At 36.7% G+C, this 21,699-nt stretch overlaps 1 protein-coding gene across 1 annotated transcript in view; it reads right to left on the reverse strand.

Annotated features, from left to right (window-relative positions):
- SPoCk (secretory pathway calcium atpase) overlaps window positions 1–21,699 on the reverse strand; it is a 288,883-nt gene that overhangs the window by 80,229 nt on the left and 186,955 nt on the right. Inside the window, exons 12-13 of the mRNA XM_067135304.2 lie at window positions 16,541–16,645; window positions 16,298–16,454 (exon numbers count right to left, since the gene is read on the reverse strand). Of these exons, the coding sequence (XP_066991405.1) occupies window positions 16,298–16,454; window positions 16,541–16,645 (262 nt within the window). The remainder of the gene's footprint in view (window positions 1–16,297; window positions 16,455–16,540; window positions 16,646–21,699) is intronic.

Genomic DNA, 21,699 nt, shown 5'->3' on the forward strand with positions numbered 1-21,699 from the left:
AAAATCGGACAAAATACTGTATAAATGCTAATATTCCCGGGAGATTTTTATTCAAAATCTGGCAGAGAAAAGTAGAGTTACGGATATTATTTGCATCAAGGTTGGTGCAGCACTTCTGATGTACAGACATCTAGAAGTTGGCTATATTTCCACACCCACTTTATTGGCAAATATGTTCCTGCCACAAGCGAGAGGCGGGCCACATACATATCACGTCACTTGCGTGGAGACAGTTTAAATAGTAGCAGTGTTTAGATGGATGGTGCGAGTTCTTGTTTTAGGTCAATTATGACTAAGAAATGATGATGCTTGTTGTTTAAAGGGGCCTAACATCTAGGTCATCGGCCCCTAATGGTACAAAATGAGACGAATGCAATGACAAAATAAAAGTCCAAAATCTTCCACTGACCAGAATTCAAAATGTGAGGACGAAGAATGAATGGATGGATATGAATTTAAAACAATCAGTGGAGCTGACCCGCAATGCCTCAGTCACAGAAACTGACGGAAAACCACAGTATTACTGACCAAGGAACTGCTGCTATAGCACAATACTGAATCGATGATGCTTGCAGTCTAAAGGGGTCCAAAATCCAGGTCATCGCACCCTCATAATGGTACTTATCGGTACGAAAGCAGAACCATTGTATTTGTCATAGTGCAGTGCTAATCAAAAGTAGCGTAGACTCGCGGTATTCCACACATTATGGTACTACTCACAGGTAATAAATTCACACATGTAATACAGACCTACGGTGTTTCGCACATAGTGGCACCATTTACAGGCAATGCAAACCTATGGTTTTCATCACCTAAGTGTACTAACCACAGGGACTTTTATCCCATGGTGTTCCTTATATAGTGGGTACTAATCATAAGCAAGCCAGAACCATGGTGTCTCTCATATAGTGGTACTAATCACAGGTAATGTAAAAGCCTGATCGCATGGTGCTCCTGTGTGCTACTAATCACAAACCTATTTGGTACCTAAAATAGTGATACTATGCGCAAGTAAAAGCGAGCCATGGTGTTCACCGTGTGGTGGTACTAATCACAAGTAGTTTCATGGTTCTAATACAATCATCCCTTGGTCACCGCTTTTAGTCAGTAACCACCGAGCATCTCACGGACAAAAGTAAAGTTTTCAGAAATCAAACATGATATACGAATGTGTGATAGAAAAACGAGAGTATGGATTTGCAGTCATAGGTGAAATGTGTCTGCTGAAAGCTATAATAAAGAGAAATTAAAAATGATGGTTTTTAAGGCTAGCCATGATGGCTTATGCATGTTTTTGAGTGAAATAACTTGAATTTTTGGAGGAAAACTAGCACTGCACAATGTCTCCCACCAATTATGGTGCAAGGATTGTGAATTTCCACTGATTTGTTATCGGTTCACACCACAGAAATTCATATTTACTCTTGCAAATTGGGATTGTAGACTAATGCCAGTAGGCCTATATTTTGAAATGTTAGACTATACTAAACCGGGTGAGTTGGCCATATGGTTAGGGGTGCACAGCTGTGATCTTGCATCCAAGAGATAGTGGGTTTGAACCCCCACTTTTAACAGCCTTGAAGATGGTTTTCTGAGGTTTCCCAGTTTTCCACCAGGCAAATGCTGGGGCTGTACCTTAATTAAGGTCACTGCCGCTTCTTTCCCATCGTCGACATACGACCTATCTGTGTCAGTGTGACATAAAGCAAATTGAAAAAAGACTATACTAATGAAGATTATGACATGCTGAGTTGCTTCATATTTTCAGCATTTATTGTACTGTAGTTTTTACTATTTCAAAACAAATTACGCTCACTCGGCAAAAAGTCACCATAATGCACATGCACAGATGGATTGTTAAGCCTGTACAGATGGTGCAACAAACTAGTCCCGTGCTCAACCGCACGTGCACTGCTTCCACGTGAACATACGACAGTAGCGATCAGTGAGACGGATATTTCAAGCGGACAGTGTATGTCAACATGGTGTATGTAAGGATGTGAGAGTGGCAAAAAGGGGCAATCATGTTTGTCCAAGCCCATGGGCGTACCATGCATGAAGTTGCTGGATTTGTTGGTGTTCAGCAGCGGACTGTTAAACGTGTCTACAAGCAGTGGTGCACTACACATGGCCACGAAACAAGTCAGAATTGTGGTTGGAAAAATATCCTGTCAGAGCGACAGCTTGTGAATCAAAATCACTTCCAAACCCGTCAGTAATAGCTGCAGTCAGTGAATGAAGGTCCTTCCCAACCTGTTAGCGGGAGACCATAGGGACGGAGACTGCATGCAATAAACATTTGGAATCTTGTCACCTTGCAAGAGGCCACTGCTCATATAGGCACATAAAGCTGCACGTCTTCAGTGGACTAGAAATCATCGAAGGTGGCAAATACTGACTGGTGGAACGTAATATGGTGTGACGAATCAAAGTTTTTGCCTGTATTCCAATGATGTATATCATCGAGTGCACTGAAGGCCAAATGATGCATTTCATCCTGGATGTGCGCAAGGTCAGGTTCAAGCCAGAGGTGGGTCTGCGATGTTTTAGGGGTGTTTTTAGTATCATGGATTGGGCTCGCACACTAAGGTGACCATAAACATGAACCAGCATGTTTATTTAAACATTCTGAATGATCAGGTGTCTTTCAATCAACATCTGCATTACAAGTATGCTATTAATACCCTGATTTTTTAAAAGGACAACAGCAAAGTTCATCAGGCTGTGATGTATATGTGACTGGATTTATGAACACTCCCCTACCCCATTACATATCGATTGGCTGTAAAATCACCTGACTTGAACCCCACTAAAAATCTGTGGGACATGGAACATCGGGTAAAATGCAGACATCAACATTCCCATAATTTGGTGGAACTGCGCAATCAAATCCTCAGCGAGTGGCTTAACCTGGATGAGACGTACCTGAACAACCTTGTGGACTCTCTAACTGAAGTCCAGAGGCGGAGTTACACGGTATTAACAAGTTCCCTGTGGCAGTGAATTTTCGTGGCTTAATTTTATGTCGTATCAGTCCACCGGTGACCCGATGCTGCCTTTAGTTGTTATTGGTTCGGTTCACCAGTGACTTGACGAATTTGACTTCGGTTAGTCCCTACTATGAAATCCAAAACAATGCTGGTGCACTTGTGTGCGTTACTGTTGACGAGACATTCCAATGTATTTCCTCTGCAACAGTTTTCTGATTCAACAAGTGTGTGACCCAGAAATGACCCCAGAAGTAAATGTTAGTTTCTCGTTCATTGATCTGTTTTTGGGAATATGATAGGCCTGTGTTAATTATTTTCATATTATGCTTAGTAACTAAATAGTATCACAAAATATTAACAATATTTACTAGCCATAAAAAAACGTTATTTACAGTTAAATGGAACTGAAATATAAATCATTTGCCTATAATTTTCAGAAAAGTCATTAAGTAAAATGACTGATTTTTAGAAGAAATAGAACACTAACACTGTAACTGTTGCATTTTATATGTTCACTGGCACTTTTCCACACGAGTTTCATTGATGCACTCGATACATATTTTTTGTGCTCCTGGACATACTGCACAGAATGTCACCACATTCTTTGTTTTGTTGTCGGCAGTTTTCTTGCCATGCTGTGCAAATATCTTCTTGTAGCATATTGTGCAGTGCTGCCGCATTTTCCTGGCTGGTCCTTCCACTTTGCTCAGTGTGTGCACGCCCTGTTCCTTGTCGGAGGTATAGAAGATGTAGCAGTACTGTACCAACAGAGAGAAGAAAAGATTCCTTGAAATGATGGAAAGATTTTTTTCTTTCCAGAACTGCGCTTGCAGTGTAGGATCCAGGCATTTACAACTGCAGTCCCCAAGAGAAGTTCAATAACAACTTTGCTCCACCATTTAACAGCCTTTCTTGTTGTAGTACAACACAGATTTTGGTTTCAAAATTTGATCTCCTTTCCTGTTTCTTTTTCTGGTCTCTTCCAGAATATCACCATGATCAGGTACAGTGGATATTATCAATACTCTCCTCTTGTACATCCAGTTAATTATTTTGATCCCCTTTTTATTTTCTGATCTACAAATTTCCCCCTCTTAAGATGTTTATTAACCACATCTTTGGGGAGACTGCTTTTATTGGAATGACTTTTTCCACAGAGGAGTGTTTTATTATCCAAGAGATTCTGTGCCAAGGGAACACTTGTATAAAAAATGTCTGCAAACAAGATACAACCTTTTCCCAACAATGGTTAACACATTTTCATGACTGCTTCAGCGTGACCTGTCCCTTGCAGCTCATCATATTTCCCTTGATAAACTCTTACAGCAAATGTATACCTATCTTCCGTGCACACTTTGTAAAGTTTAATTCTATACTTATGTGACTTGTTAGGAATATACTGCCTGAAAAGCAATCTTCCCCTCCTGGCACCAACATTTCTCCCCCAGGGGTTAAGGTATTCTGAAAATTTTCCTGAAGCTGATCTACTAGAGTTTTAACTCTGTAAACTCTTTCATTTCCCTCCCTAGGGGCTTCATTACCACACAAATGCCAACAGAAGAGCAAAGCTAGGTGATCATGAGTGTATCTTTCACATCAGATCTGGCAATTGTACGACCTTGCTTAACGCTGTTAAGTTATGCACATGACGTAAACAAGAACAAATGCTTCAGAGTATGGCATTTATATGCCGCTAGAGTAAAACCAATAGTTTTTAGGTACTAATTGTTTTTAAAATGCGTGTCTTTCACATAAGTTCTAACAGTTGTATGGACTTGCTGACACTAATGTAAAGGAAATAAGTCATACACATAATGTAAGCAAATTAAAAACATATCACTGGATGAACTTCAAGTAGAGGTCTGAGATACTGAAGGCAAGCGTTGTGCATGAAGGTCTAATAATGTTTGCAAGAAAAGGTTGGTGAAGATTTCTCAGTTCATTGCGGAGCAATTGGACCTAATAAACAATAAGAAAAAAGCCAATGTTAGCACGAAGATCAAAGAAGAAAGAGGAGGACTGAACAACAAAGTAAAAGTTACTCACCTTGCGCAGCGGTGTGAGGAGCGTGGCTGAAAGTGTATGACTGATGTGAAAGAAACATCAGTGAGGAAGATTTGGAATGTAGGGGAAGGGCGGGGAAGGCGGGATGGATGAAGCGGGGAAGGGAGGGGGAGAAGGGGGGCTATGTTTAGGGCGGGACTGAAGGGTGTGGGAACGGGGATAATTGCTTCAGAAAAGTGCCTTGGATTGAACATAAAATAGATTTGATTAGTTAGATTAGTGTTTCTGAGAATAACAATAAGTAAGTCAAATTAAATATTAGGTTTCTCTGAGATGTCATTAAGATTATAATTAAAATTAAAGTACTGGTCTAAGTGTATTAAACAGTTTTCCATTATATTAAGTAAAGGGCCTTTATTTACTATTTGGATATCCATATCTTGCTCTATGCTGGTGAAACTACGGTAGTAATCAAGCATATGTTGGCTGAGTGCTGAGAATTTATTGTACCTTATGGCGTTAGTATGTTTCAAATATCTTATACTGAAATTCCTCCCGGTCTACCCCATGTTCAAAAAATTTCAGGCATTACACTTAATCCTGTAGACTCCTGATTTTAAAAATCTGTTAATCCTATTGGTAGATGTAATTTTATGTAAAATACCTGCATTATAATTGCTGGTTTTAAAAGCTACTTTTACATTGTGTTTCTTGAGAATGTTAGTGACTTCGTGGATTTCCTTATTAAATGTGAAGGTAGAAATTTTAGGGAAATTAGATTTTTCTTTCTTAAGTGTGGTTTTAGGACGATGTTTGTATTTCTTGATTATTCTTTCTATAAAATGACTATTGAAACCATTGGATTTAGCGATACCGCGAATAGTGTTGTTTATAAGTTTCATTTCCGTATTGATGGATATTACTTTACATAAACAATATATATACAATTCTCCACCTTATCAATACGAATTTATTTTACATTACAAATATTCAAGACTAGTTTCGACCCCTATGGGGTCATCCTCAGTTGACATGCATTGTGAATTGTTCATAAAAAATCACGTATAGTGGTAAAAGTTAGACTAGTTTAGGCTGATCATTGATGTTAGGTATGTCTAGTACATGACTAGTGTGCATTGTTTATGAAGACACATATTACCTTACTGCTATTATTATCCAACTTTAAGTTAAATAGTATGGAACACAAATATGTTTGTGTAACTCAACAGTGACAAGTTCAAATATTTACAGAATTGGCTGTTGATAGTCACATGAAATTACAGAACACTGGCTTGAACATTTTTGATTTAAGTATCAGTGCAACATCTTGCTTATTATACATCCTAGAAGCTAAATTCATTTTGTAAAGTCAATACATTCTGGTTGAAACTTAGTGTGAGGTTAAAATTGAATAAAAAATATGCTAATGTGGACATTAAAATATTGTTAAAATGAGCATATGATCAAAAACAGTGGTATGTATGCCACACATGTCTAGTTAAAAACTCATTACATTGATGCTGTTAGTGTGCAGTACAGCATGTACACTTATTTGGAATAAATGGGTTTGTATATATATTGTTCTAACAAATTGGATCCATAAAATATAGAATTTATAGGTAATTAGTATTATAATGATCCACTGCAAATTAGGAAATGCTGTTTGTTTATCTGAAGATCTATTGGCAGCTACAGATGTTAAAGTTATTAAGAATGTTAATGGAGCATGTTTTCTTCCGTAGACGCGATGTTTAAGATTGGTTGCATTAGTCAAATGTGGTGAAAGTTATGCATCTTGGTGCGCGTTGTTCTGGAAGCTTGTATGTTATGAGAAACCAAGGTGGAGTGTCTGAAAATAGAAATAAAAGTGTGATAATGTTGTGGATAGAAAGTGTGGTAGTGAAACGTATGTCGTTTACTTACGTAGAGTGCTGGAGCCGTGCGTTCTTAGTAGCTGCCTGTTGGGATCTGGTGCGCGTAGCTCTGAGATTGTAGTTAGCGGCGGTAGAGGGGAGGTTTGGGGGGATAGGTGGAGTGTTAGTAATAGGAGTGGGGTTGGAGGGGAGAGGGTTTTGAGGCGGTTGGTTTGAACATATCGATTTTTGTTTGTTTATTCTTTTGATATAGAAATCTTTTAATAAGGGAATTACTGCGTGAAAAAGGATGTTGTTTCTGTCTATACTTTCATTTAGGTTGGAGTTTGGATTCACATATTTGTCTAAATTTATGTAAAATTCTTCTATTATACTGAGTAAGGGACTTTTTGGGTTCATGTTAAGGATTTGCATGTCGTTCTTAATGTCTGTGAAATTATGTTTTTGATCGTCAATATGCTGACCTATAGCTGAAAAATGTCTGTGTTTGACGGCGTTTACATGTTCATTATATCGTATTAAAAAGCTTCTACCGGTAAGTCCTATATAGCTGGCTTGGCAGTCGTTACATTTTAGGCGATAGACTCCTGAATGATTGTATTTGTTTGTGTTATTAACTGATTTGGAATTGTATAGTATGTTGGTGTTGTTGCGTGCCGTTTTGTATGCTATTTTTAGGCCTTGTTTTTTGAAGATGTTTGTTATGGGATGTATATGGTTATTGTTGTAAGTAAACAGTGCATATTCTTTTTTATTTTTAGTGATTCTGGTTAGCTTGGTTTTAGGTTGATTTTTGACTTTATTGATGATCCGGTTTATCATCTCTCTTTTGTATCCATTTTGTTTTGCTATTTCATGGATTGTGTTTAGTTCTTTATTTAGATTTTCTTTTGAAAGTGGAATGTGATATGCTCTATGAATCATACTATAGTATGCAGCTCTTTTATGGGCATGTGGGTGGGTGGAGTCTATCTTAATTGTATTTGATGTATGGGTAGGTTTTCTATATATATTGTATGTTAGGTGGTTGTTATGTCTGGTTATGGTTATATCTAAGTAGTTTATGGTGTTGTTGTGTTCAGTGTCCATGGTAAATTTAATGTGGGGATCTATTTTATTTAGTTGTTCTAGGATTATGTTTTCATTAGTATGTCTGTTGTCCATGATTATAAATACATCATCGACAAACCTGCACCAATAGATTATATTTTCTATTTTTTTTTAATTTCTTGATGTTCTAAGTAATCCATATATATATCAGCTATTATGCCTGATATTGGTGATCCCATTGGTAATCCTTTTTGTTGATAAATAGTGTCATGGAACTTGAAATAATTGTTATTGATAGCAAATTGTAGAAGTTTAATAAATTCATCTATTTCCAATTTGCTTAGCTTACTGTGGTTATAAAGGTTGGATTCTATGATGGTGATAGTTTTTTGTGTGGGTATATTAGGATACATGTTTGTTATATCATATGTAGCTAGCTTGCAAAAATGTTCTATTCTAATATTCTTAGTAATGTTGCAGAAATCTACTGAGTTTTTTATGGTTTTGTTTGCTTGAAAAACATAATGTTTTTTGAGGAATTTTTGTATGTATTTGGATAATTTATAAATAGGGCTTGGTCTATAATTTATTATGGGTCTCATAGGAATGTTGTTTTTATGGATCTTAGGATAAGCTTTAGCTGTAGGTATCCCTGGATTCATAGTGGTTAATTTTGCAGTTTCCTGTTCGTTCATAAGAAAATTGGTGTTTTTTAGGAGGATTTTTAAGTTTTTCTGGATACTGTTAGTAGGATCTTTAGTCTTAATTTGAAAGGTTTCATCTTGAAAGCAGGTTTTTGTTTTTGTTATATATTCCTCTTTATCCATAATAACTGTAGTGTTTCCTTTATCTGCCTTTGTTACTATTAGGTTATTTTGCTGGATTTTATTTTTGAGTACCTTGATTTGTGTTTGGTTTGTGATATCTTGATTCTGAGGTTTTTGAGTGATCTTATCAACATATTGTGGTAGTGTTTTTTTGATTTCATATCTAATTTCATTTTGTTTTTCTTGGGGTATTTTATTTAGAGCATCTTCTGTTTCAGTAATAATGGTGGCTATGTTTTCAAATACTGAATTGTTTTTCCAGTTATGTTTTGGTCCCTTGCTCAGTATAATTGTTTCTTTTTCATTGAATGTTGTGTTAGTTAGGTTTTGGAGTGGGGGATGGAAAATATGTTGGTTGTTATCAGTAGAATCAGTAATATGTTGTCTATGTTGTGTATGGTTGGTTTGGTTTAGTGATGTCTTGAGTGCGTTAAGTTTCTTGTTTAAGGTATTCTGCTTCTGTATGGCTATGTTTTCTATCTTTTCGTTAGTTATTTGTTGGAAATTGCTCCAGTATGTGTGTGGTAGCTCATGTGAGGCTTTAAGGTGTGCTTCATACATTTGTGTGTTTAGGTGTTGTTTTTTCCTATACATGAATTTAATTTCTTCTTTCAGCCATATTCGATTGGTTTTGTTTTGGGTATTTTGGGTTTGATATGTGCTTCTATGTTTATTATTATATTTCCTAAGAAATTTAGGAGTTAGATTATTAAGTAAGCATTGTTTTAAGAAAGTAATGTTTTTGACAATATTTGTGATCTTAATCTTCAGATTTTGATATCTGTGTGCCATTCTTCTTGCCTGGTTGGCTTTTCTACTGTTGTTTATAAGTTTCATTTCCTACCCATACATCAAATACAATTAAGATAGACTCCATCCACCCACATGCCCATAAAAGAGCTGCATACTATAGTATGATTCATAGAGCATATCACATTCCACTTTCAAAAGAAAATCTAAATAAAGAACTAAACACAATCCATGAAATAGCAAAACAAAATGGATACAAAAGAGAGATGATAAACCGGATCATCAATAAAGTCAAAAATCAACCTAAAACCAAGCTAACCAGAATCACTAAAAATAAAAAAGAATATGCACTGTTTACTTACAACAATAACCATATACATCCCATAACAAACATCTTCAAAAAACAAGGCCTAAAAATAGCATACAAAACGGCACGCAACAACACCAACATACTATACAATTCCAAATCAGTTAATAACACAAACAAATACAATCATTCAGGAGTCTATCGCCTAAAATGTAACGACTGCCAAGCCAGCTATATAGGACTTACCGGTAGAAGCTTTTTAATACGATATAATGAACATGTAAACGCCGTCAAACACAGACATTTTTCAGCTATAGGTCAGCATATTGACGATCAAAAACATAATTTCACAGACATTAAGAACGACATGCAAATCCTTAACATGAACCCAAAAAGTCCCTTACTCAGTATAATAGAAGAATTTTACATAAATTTAGACAAATATGTGAATCCAAACTCCAACCTAAATGAAAGTATAGACAGAAACAACATCCTTTTTCACGCAGTAATTCCCTTATTAAAAGATTTCTATATCAAAAGAATAAACAAACAAAAATCGATATGTTCAAACCAACCGCCTCAAAACCCTCTCCCCTCCAACCCCACTCCTATTACTAACACTCCACCTATCCCCCCAAACCTCCCCTCTACCGCCGCTAACTACAATCTCAGAGCTACGCGCACCAGATCCCAACAGGCAGCTACTAAGAACGCACGGCTCCAGCACTCTACGTAAGTAAACGACATACGTTTCACTACCACACTTTCTATCCACAACATTATCACACTTTTATTTCTATTTTCAGACACTCCACCTTGGTTTCTCATAACATACAAGCTTCCAGAACAACGCGCACCAAGATGCATAACTTTCACCACATTTGACTAATGCAACCAATCTTAAACATCGCGTCTACGGAAGAAAACATGCTCCATTAACATTCTTAATAACTTTAACATCTGTAGCTGCCAATAGATCTTCAGATAAACAAACAGCATTTCCTAATTTGCAGTGGATCATTATAATACTAATTACCTATAAATTCTATATTTTATGGATCCAATTTGTTAGAACAATATATATACAAACCCATTTATTCCAAATAAGTGTACATGCTGTACTGCACACTAACAGCATCAATGTAATGAGTTTTTAACTAGACATGTGTGGCATACATACCACTGTTTTTGATCATATGCTCATTTTAACAATATTTTAATGTCCACATTAGCATATTTTTTATTCAATTTTAACCTCACACTAAGTTTCAACCAGAATGTATTGACTTTACAAAATGAATTTAGCTTCTAGGATGTATAATAAGCAAGATGTTGCACTGATACTTAAATCAAAAATGTTCAAGCCAGTGTTCTGTAATTTCATGTGACTATCAACAGCCAATTATGTAAATATTTGAACTTGTCACTGTTGAGTTACACAAACATATTTGTGTTCCATACTATTTAACTTAAAGTTGGATAATAATAGCAGTAAGGTAATATGTGTCTTCATAAACAATGCACACTAGTCATGTACTAGACATACCTAACATCAATGATCAGCCTAAACTAGTCTAACTTTTACCACTATACGTGATTTTTTATGAACAATTCACAATGCATGTCAACTGAGGATGACCCCATAGGGGTCGAAACTAGTCTTGAATATTTGTAATGTAAAATAAATTCGTATTGATAAGGTGGAGAATTGTATATATATTGTTTATACCGCGAATAGTGTTCAGTTCGTTTTTTAATTTTTTTATTTTTATTTTTATTTATTTATTTATTTTTTTTTTGCTAGGGGCTTTACGTCGCACCGACACAGATAGGTCTTATGGCGACGATAAATCTTTCTTAGACATCAGTATATTGAATGCCCGATGAATTAGGCTGTTGTAAGTCGCTCGTTTATGGGTCTGGGTGTGTACTGAATCTTTGCAAATAGTGAAAGCAGTTTGAGTTGGTTTTCTGAAAATCTTGTAAGTTAAAACGTTTGGGTGTCTGGTGATAGTTAAATCTAAAAATTTAGTTTTTGATCAATCTCGGTTTCTAGTGTAAATTTAATGTGAGAATAAAGTGTGCTACTAGTGTTGAGGTTAAGGTTATCACAGATAGTGAAGAGTAATTTTTAAGTACTGTGTGTGATTACTTGAAAGGTAATCATTAAGGGAGGGTCTTCAATATAAAGAGAGGGAATGCGCATCAAAACATTGTTTGCTAACTTGATGACCGCATTCTGGCATTTAAATTCTCAACTCCAGGAACAAAATTCATAACTCCAAGACCAAAATTCATTACTTGGGAACAAAAATCACCAAATTCTCAACCTTCATACCAGATGTCATAAGTGAATACTAATTTGACAGAAAAGTTATTGGACATTAGATTGAACATTTCTCACTAAATAACTGTTCATGTTCCCCAAGTTACTCAGGAAAACCCCAGTTGTGTGTCTTTTGATGTAAGTGAGCTTTAAAAACTGAGTTTGTTATTGAGTGCAGTTTTACAAAGTGGTCATCTTATGAGGTTTTGGAGGGAATGGTTTGAAGGAATGTTCGGCATGAGATTAAGATATTTCTTTAATGATTGTATTAAGAACTGTATAAAAAACAATAGGAAAATTGACTTGCTACACTACAATGGTAGAATCAAAGTGGAAATAACATTACAGTACAATATTAACAAAGGAATATTTTTATCAGTTCTAATTTGTTTGTGGTAATAGATCACTGTGTTCGGAGTCATAGGCAAGGTTTAGATACACATCGAACATTGTGGATATAATATTTTTAGTGCAAAGTCTAGCCAGATCTTTATACTTCTTTCCCGACACTTCAATAGGATGATCGTAAATCATCTCTCTCATTTGGTTTGATTGTATTGCTGATGTGGCATTTCGTCCTCTTTGGTGGCTTACTGTAGTTAGGCTGACCGATAATGTGTTATATTTGTCTTTGTAGTCTTATTGTACAGGCATGCTGCAAGATCCCTTAGAAAAAATGCATGATTTTACCTCCGAGAACCTTGGAGCTTTGTTGTCTTCTGTTACATTAGGAATCGCTGATGACACCTTCCAGTCCTCAAAATCTGGATGGTGAAGTTCATGAATGATATAAGGACGAGCATTACTCCTCGCCAAGGAAACCACTGTTGCCCATTGAAAAGGCACCCATACAAATGTTTGCTTCAAGAATGTATCAATGGTTGAGTGTATGGAGTCTACAGGTATATAGATATGGCCTGGTTATCAATATCTCAGTTTCACAGTTTTCACATTCTGAGACTCTTGAAGGAAAGTGTAGATCATGGGCAAAATCTGCTTGTTACGGTTCTGACCCGGACACTGTCACAATTTAGGGCGACTGTATCTTGGTGCGATCATGAACTGTTTTTAAATACTTGAAAAGTGCACTGCATATTTCCTTAAGACATGTTTTTCCTTCAGTTTAATTCCAGATATAGCAATATCCATCCCTTGTGTTGCTTTCATATACTGAAAAGTTGCACACAGCAATTTTTCAACAGTATTATAATAGCATACTATTGCCACATGGTGTGTTCAGAATTTTTTGTAAATGAAATAAAAACATAAAAAAACACAAAAAAATAGTCTTATTTGTTGGTCTTTCAGCAAACTCAGTTTGCATTCTTTTTGGTGTTGGTGGTCTTGGTACTACAATTTTTCGCCAATGGTAAGTCTTTCCTCTCCAACACGCTCGACATTTTCACATCTTGCAAGTGATAAATATTATTATGGATCCATATTGAAGATACTATATGTAGAATGCTAATTGATTTATAATATCACCTATTCAACACATTAAAATTTTCAACAATTAGGAATTTATCTTTATTTCCATATGAGACATGTTTCGCCTTTCATTAAAGGCATCTCAGTCACAGTACTACCTCAAGGCATAAATCAGGTATCTGATTTGTAATTAAATTATAATTACTAAGAAATAATATTGACATATTACAGTAGGGATAGTCAATGAGAAAACAAATGTTCATTGATAATGTAGATACCAACATATCAGCCGTTGGCTGTAAATTAACAGTTGTGAAGGATAACAGCGTCAAAATGTTAGGGTATATGTCTTACAAAGGTTAACTTATTTAACTAAGGGGCAGTTTAAGGGAAAGACAAGTGACTGGCACCAATACGTAAGACTACAGGGTATTTAACAGTGTCCATCAGCAGTGGCCCGTATGAAATATTGACGTTACACTATCAGAAATGTTAGGAAAATGTTACTAAATGTTCATTAATATATGGAGTTAAAAAAGGATTATATTACATATTTACATGGGGGCATCTAAGGTAAAAGACGGTAGTCAGCACCAAAAATTAGATGTATGGCTTTTCAGGCATTTGCTCTATTAACCAGCGTTTTGTCTTAGGTCTGACAGTGACACTAGACTTATCAGAGTGGGTGTGTCAGACCCTACCCATTGACGCTGCACACCCACTCTGATGAGTCTCGTGTCAGACCTAAGACGAAACGCCGGTTAATAGAGCAAACGCCTGAAAAGCCATACATCTAATTTTTTATATGCTGTATTGGTGGAAAAATATCTAATTCCCTCCATGCGAACTTAGAATTTCCATTAGTCAGCACCAATGTGTAAAACCACAGGGCATTTTAACGGTGTCCAGCAGTAGTGATCTGACATGAATCATTGATGCTACTCTATTAGAAAATTTAGGAAATTACAAAGCTTATATATATATTTACATGGAAGCAGTATGGGGAGAAAGGAAAGGCGAAAGATATCTCATATGGAAATAAAGATAAATTCCTAATTGTTTAAAATTTTAATGTTTTGAATAGGTGATATTATAAACCAATTAGCATCCTACATTTTCACATCTGTCACAATTTTCTTTCTTGGGGACATGGAATCCCACATTAAATTGTTTAAAAATCTGATGAAAAACTATCGATGACACTGGCTTCTCTTTTTCTGAGTTGCAGTCACTTTTGTGAACCCTATAAAAGTTGGTTATATTCCATACTTCAGCAGCTAGATATAGCTTGCTCATCTTTTGACAGCAATAATGTGATGGAACAACAGGGAATTTAACAAAATCCTGGACTCTTCTTCTTCTCCTCCTTCCATTACATTCCCTTTCTCAGATTCTCTCTGGGTAGGTTAGTGTACCAAAGCCCTCCACCTCACCCAACCTTTCCACCACTCCTCTTCTAGTACTTTACTGTTATTGTCTCCACTATTTGCAATACAGTTCACAACAGAGCTCCTCCATCTCATTCTAGACCGTTCCCTAAAAGAATCCCAGTTCACAGAAAACGAGTATACCAGTTAGCTCATGCAATTACCTTCACACCCAAGGCAAATATCAGGCCTCCTACTGACTGAAGTCTAACCAAGCAGATGAGAAGAACAAGTATAATATATAATGAAAGTCACTAATCACAAATTAGAAATGTGTGTTCTTTCCAATGATATAAATACATTACTATTATTTTCTTGAAAAAAATGTAGGCCTTGTTTGAAGACCTTAAAATTTTCGAACATAATGGACCTGTAATTTTGAATGTTATATTTTGTAAGCTTTCAAGGAAAAAGAAATAGGCAAAAACCTGTTTTGCTTCTAAGTGAAAATGCATGCAAACGAGGGTAAAAAACCTAAGTTCCGACAACTATAAGCAGAAGTAGATGACGAAAGGAATGTGTTCATCACAACATACAACCAAAGAATCAGCCTTCCAATACAGACTTCATTAACGCACCGACCAAATGAACATGCAGTCACTGTAATAGCTGCAAAATCCACATCAATCTTCCAATCCTAATTAATATCCACTTGCATCAAAACACATTCAATCATTGTTTCACTGTTAAAATCCTTCAACATTTACCATAATCTTCTCACCCTCTCGTCCTTAGAGACTAAAGCTGATCAGTACATGCCAAGGTCTAAGGACGTGACAGGCCTTAACATTTGATGACCTCCCCTTTCTATCATTCTCTTCTCTCTCTTTTGTACCTTTCCTTACCCTGCACTACCGTCTAGGTTTCAACAATAAACATCATCCTTCCAATACCAATCACTAACAAAGGTTCCAGCCAATAATTCTAGATTTATGTGATGTTTATTTTTGTGTGTGCTCAATCTATGCAAGCTTACTTAAAAAGTTGTTGTGCTCGATCTATTTTTTATACCAAGATTTCATTAAAAAGAAATAAGAAGTTACAGGTTTTAAGTCCAACTACCTTTGTGGGTCTTTTGGAGATGCTGAGGTGCTAGAATTTGATCCTTCAGGAGTTATTTTACATGCTGGTAAATCTACAGACACATAGCACCTTTAAATACCATGGGACTGAGCCAGAATTGAACCTGCCATCTGAGGTTCTGAAGGCCAGTATTCTACTGCCTGGTCCACAAAGCCCAGCAAAAGAAAAAAACTGATCATCCTGAATGATCTGGGTATTTCTACAAACTGTAACTAGACAACCATTACCTACCTCTTAATCCTTTCCTGCCAATTTCGTATGCTTCTGCAAGGTACTCTTGTTCTTTTTTGGTATTTAAAGGATGAACAGCACCATTAGATGAGTACTTTGTACATTGTTGTAACACTTTCTCCAATGCTCCTTTAACAAAATAAATTTCTTCTTTACTCTGAAATGAGGAAACAGTCATTAGTCTTAAACAAAATAGGGTATAAAATTGTCATTCGTAATCTTAGCATAACTGTAGTAACTTACATCTCCATATTTGGGAACACATTTCACAGCCATCATCTTCTGTTCTGAACTAAATGGATATTCTTGCAAACGGATGTACTTTTCCGCAACTCCATACATACCGTGCTGTAAAAATAAGAAGTTCTCTGAGGAATAGAATAAAGATGATGAAGATAATATTTCAAGTCTTCCTGCAGACACACAAGAAACCTTCAACTTAAACACAATTGGAAAAACTACCAATTATTCGACTCAGGACAAGAATATTTCTCCAGGAGAGAGCCTAGACTTGATAGTTTTGGAGGTGAAGACTAAGTACTGAGCATGTATGGAAGCAGAGAAGGCAAAAAATTTATCTAAAAACAATGCTAACATTTGAAGATTTTTTGTGGCAAGTAATCACAGTAATACACAAATCCCCAAAATGAAAATGACCTAAATAACAGGAACTTTTCCATCGATCTACATACTGTTACATGCCAGCCCTGTAGTAGCCCCTTTCAGTACTTCCTGGAAGCAGCTAGCGAGTCAGACAACTGGGGATCTCTCAGCCGGCCTGTAGGACAGGGCTGGGCTTTATGAGTATTGTCTCATCGGTTGGTTTACCTGAGAGTTTCTGGGAAATGCAACAAGAATGTTCCATCTCTAGCCATGTTGTGAATATTTAAGTACACATCACCCAAGGTACAAAAAGGGAGGCTAGCCTTGGCTCTTGGTTCAGAGTAGGGGTCCTTGAACTAGTCAGTGGTGGAGTCACTGACTCCGTGTGTTGGGGCTCAGTGGCTGGGCTGAGGGTGACAAAGGTGTTGACTGTCGCTAGTGTTCCGAGGTCTGAACAAGAAGCTGCGTTTGTTCTTGTGTTGGAGTGTCCAGCAAGTAGCTGGGCTGAAGACTGTATGCAGGACAGAAGACTGTACTGCCTTGGAATAATGTGTGTATACAACTCTGAACGGAGAACCGCCGTGAGTCAGTGAATGAAGCAGCTATTGTGAGTAACTGGATCTGTGTTAATAGTCGCTGTTTAACACTGTTGAGGTATTGCATGTGACTGAATTACTGGACTGCCCTTCAAGTCGAACCAAGGAACAAACAATCATCGTGTGTTGTGAATGCAGTTGCTGTGTGGGGTTGCTGGACTGAAGAACACATGTGAAAGGCCTGTCAAGTAGGATTAGAACTTCCTTCAGGTAAAGACTGTCCGACTGGAGTGAGAGACTTGTAAATAGACAGCAATTAGTAAGTGTGGCCATTTGTGGTTGAATAGAATTGTGTGCATATATGTATGTGCATTTATTGGGCCATCCTGAAAATTAGAGTAATAAAACAGCGTAATAAGATGGACACTGTTTTGTTCGTAACAATATTAATTTAGAGATACATTTGTTTTTCAGCAAATATATTTATGTTTGCTAGTTCACTACTGTACCATGACTCTTCAACAATTTTTTTATCGCTTAATGTAAATATTGAATTTGGGTGCAAAAATATGTTTGCATAATTTTCCTGCCTTTATTATCTGTGGTAAGCATTTTAAAATTTTATATTATTATTATTATTATTATTAATAATAATAATAATTAAGTGAAACAGGGGTTAATACAAAACATAAAAGAAACTAAAAACTGTGTTAACCTAAGAAGAAAAAGAATGAAAACAAATGATGCAGATGGAAATGAACAATAAGTGCACATAGTGAGGTTGTGGACCTCTTAGTTTACAAAATATTGGTTTTGTAACAGTCGCAGCAAGTTGATTTTTGCTCCACATGATGTAAATATTGTATATTGTGCTAATTTTGTTTCCGTCTAGGCTGTTTTGTTTTTCCATTTGTTCCTTCATTATGTTTTTTTGGCATTTTTTAGCTTGTATTATGTAAATTATTTCAACCCCCCTCCCCCCCGCCTTTCACTGAAGATGGCTCAAACGAGCCGAAACATGTTTGAATTTGATTACTCCATCTAATGATTGACTATATGATGTATTGAATTAGGAGGATACACTCATTTTTTCACCTTTGTTAAGTGAAAACCGTCAATACGAAATGATTCTAATATCTTGTAAAGTAATGTAAACTCAAATCATGCAATTTATTTATTTATTTATTTATTTATTTATTTATTTATTTACATAGTTTACGCCCACATTGGAGCACTTAAATCAAACCCAAATACATTTATGTTAACAAAGAATTAACTGAAGATTTAGCTTGCATCATCTTCTTCCTTTCCCAACACCTCTTCATTCTGGCTGACCTGGCTGCCCTTTCTTCAGATATGACATATTGTTTGTTTTGTACAGTTTTTAATGACAATCTTATTTGTTTGTTCTTGAGAATCCTTTTTTCTTCTCTATTTTCAATTTGCTTCATTGTAATATCCAGCTCTTCTAAATCATTCTGAACTTCTTTAAACCAATTATTTTTTTGTTTTACTTTTCCAAAAGTAATTAAATAGTTGTTTATTATCCTATTATCATTTAATCTAGAAAGATGACGGAAAAAGGCAATTCTTCTTTTTCTCATCGTATCTTTCCCTATAAACCACTGCATTAGGCAATTTGTCCATCCACCTGATTATTAATGATTGTTCTGAGTATCCTCCTGTCAACCTTTTGCAGTGTATCAGTTGTTGCTTTGGTGTTCAATTTAAATAGTGTTTCACAAGCATAAGTCACTTCAGGTTTAATGACGGAACAGTAATGTTGAAGTTTAGCATTTATTGAATATTTTTTCTTGTACGTTGGCCATGTAATTCGTTGTGCTTTTTTTAACTTAAATGTTCTGCTTTGTATTGATGATTTTTCATTGGAGTTCCAAGTTATGATTTCACCAAGATATTTAAACTTATTCACAATTTTAATTTGTTTGGTATTGGCTAAGGTAATGGTTGGTGCTGTAACAGGGAAGGTTGGCATTATTTCTGTTTTTTCATATGAAATTTGCAATCCAACTTCTCTTGCTATGTTATCAAGTTCTTCTATTTGCAATTTAGCTTCTTCCATATCATTAGCAAGTAGTGCAAGATCATCAGCGAATGCTAAACAATTGAGTCTTATTTTTCTGCCAATCTTGATGTTAGGTTGACACATCTTATTCCATTCCCGCATGATCTTTTCCAACACACAAACAATAATGGTGAGAGTCCGTCTCCCTGCCGAAGTCCAGTATTAATGTCAAATGGCTTTGAGAGTTCATTTCTAAATCTGACTTTAGATTTAGTGTTCTTAAGGGTAATTCCAATAAGGCAAATAAGTTTTGGATGTAAACCGAATTCTTTTAGGATATTCAATAATGTCTCACGATGGATACTATCACACGCCTTTTTAAAAATCAACAAAAGTGATAACTAACTTTTTGTTTCTAACCCTATGATGCTTCATAATCCACTTTAAATGGATAATTTGATCTGGACAACTTCTCCCTGGACGAAAGCCTCCTTGGTATTCTCCAAGTTCACAGTCAAGTTGTTCTTGAATTCTCATGTATAATAACTTTGAAAAAAAAAATTAAGTCATATCCAGCAATGATATCCCCAATAATTGTTGGGATCTGATCTATCACTGTCGTGTACCGACCTCCCACGGACTCGAACCGGCGGACTGCCAGGTGGAAGGCAGCTGGGGTTCGCAGCCGAGTCTTGAGCTCAAGGTGTCAGAGGAGATTAATTAGTGTTAGAATGATAATCAAAGACAGGAGACATCTTGTAGCATTAATGTAATTGAATAATAATTATAGGCAGATTTAGTTACTGTAAGAAAAGGGAAACATTTCAAGAAGTTACATGTAGTGGAGAGAGCTTGCGAAGTGCGCTTACACAAGTGTTGACTAAGAGCGGGGACTTGTTGATCACAACAAGGTATTTACTGTGTATCGACAAACAGAGCTAGTATGCTAGCGGGCCGCCCGATAAACCGACAAAGGAGCAAAGCCAAGTGCAAGGCCATTCAGGGTCAGTACAGATGCACTTAGGGAAACAAGGAAAGATTAGGACAAAGTAAGACAGAAGACAGTAGTGCCTAGGTAGCAGCACTTACTGTGACAACTATTGAGAATAGCCACTTGAAGGCGCTAGTGACTGGATGAACAGTTTGGTAATGCCCGTAAGACCCAACCCCTTGGTAGGAAGTAGGGATAGAACTTTGAGTTCAGGAGCGGAGATATAACCCCTGGCCAAGATGGCGCGGGGCCTTCTTCCAGCTAGTAGTTCGTACTTGTCAGAACGATATTCTGTTCGGGCATAGCCCAAGTGCCGTAGGGCAAGATTCAGATAGACGTGTAGTAGAACAGTAGGCGCGTGGAACAAGCTCGCTCTCTCTACAGATCATTACATTCAGACTTGTAAATATACTGTACATAGTAGTTTTAGTTGTCCTCAGTAATAAAGGACAGGGAAATAACTTCATCTTTTATTTCGGGAGTTGCGGGATGAGTCATACCTACAATTACCTCCCTACATTCCGCTCGGCAGGACAGGTAATACTTCAACATCCAACGGCCTGGTGACCAACCTACGAGATCGTCTCAATGGACAGGTAGGTCACGACATCACCTTTTTTTATGTAAAGGGTGTATTATCTCCATATTCCACTCTTCGGGTATTTTTTCAGTATTCCAAATGTCAGATATTTATGTAAATTCTGAATGGTTTGTGTATTAGCATTCTTCCATATTTCTGCAGTTAGTTGATTCTCCCCTGAAGCTTTTTAATTTTTAAGTGAATCGATGGCTTTCAACACTTCATTGTAATCTGGTGGTATAACCTTTTCTAATGGTGTTTTATTTTTTGAATGAAGGTCATACTCTAGGTATTGAATTGGTTCTTCACTATTAAGGGCCTGTACTACGACAGCCACTCTGCAAATAACCTTACTCCTTGTGGGTGGGGTTAACTTCCAATAAGTAACCAGGGGAACCTGACGCCTACAGAGCGCGTCCCCAGGTGGCGGATAGGGGGCCCCAACAGTATGTAGGGCTGGATGAAATAACCAATACAACCCGCGGACCAACAGGTAGCCCAATTCCTGGGGGCTTTAAAATACTGGGACACCCTCTCTCCAGGGGTCATAAATATGGAGGGCCCTTGCCCTGGGTTAAGGGTGAAGACCTCAACGGCATCTACGGCGGAGAACATGGACTTTGGTACGGCGGAGATGGCGGAAGAGGCAACCCATCCTTCTGGGGT

This window comes from Anabrus simplex, chromosome 1, assembly GCF_040414725.1.
Source record: "Anabrus simplex isolate iqAnaSimp1 chromosome 1, ASM4041472v1, whole genome shotgun sequence".
Lineage (NCBI taxonomy): Eukaryota > Metazoa > Arthropoda > Insecta > Orthoptera > Tettigoniidae > Anabrus > Anabrus simplex.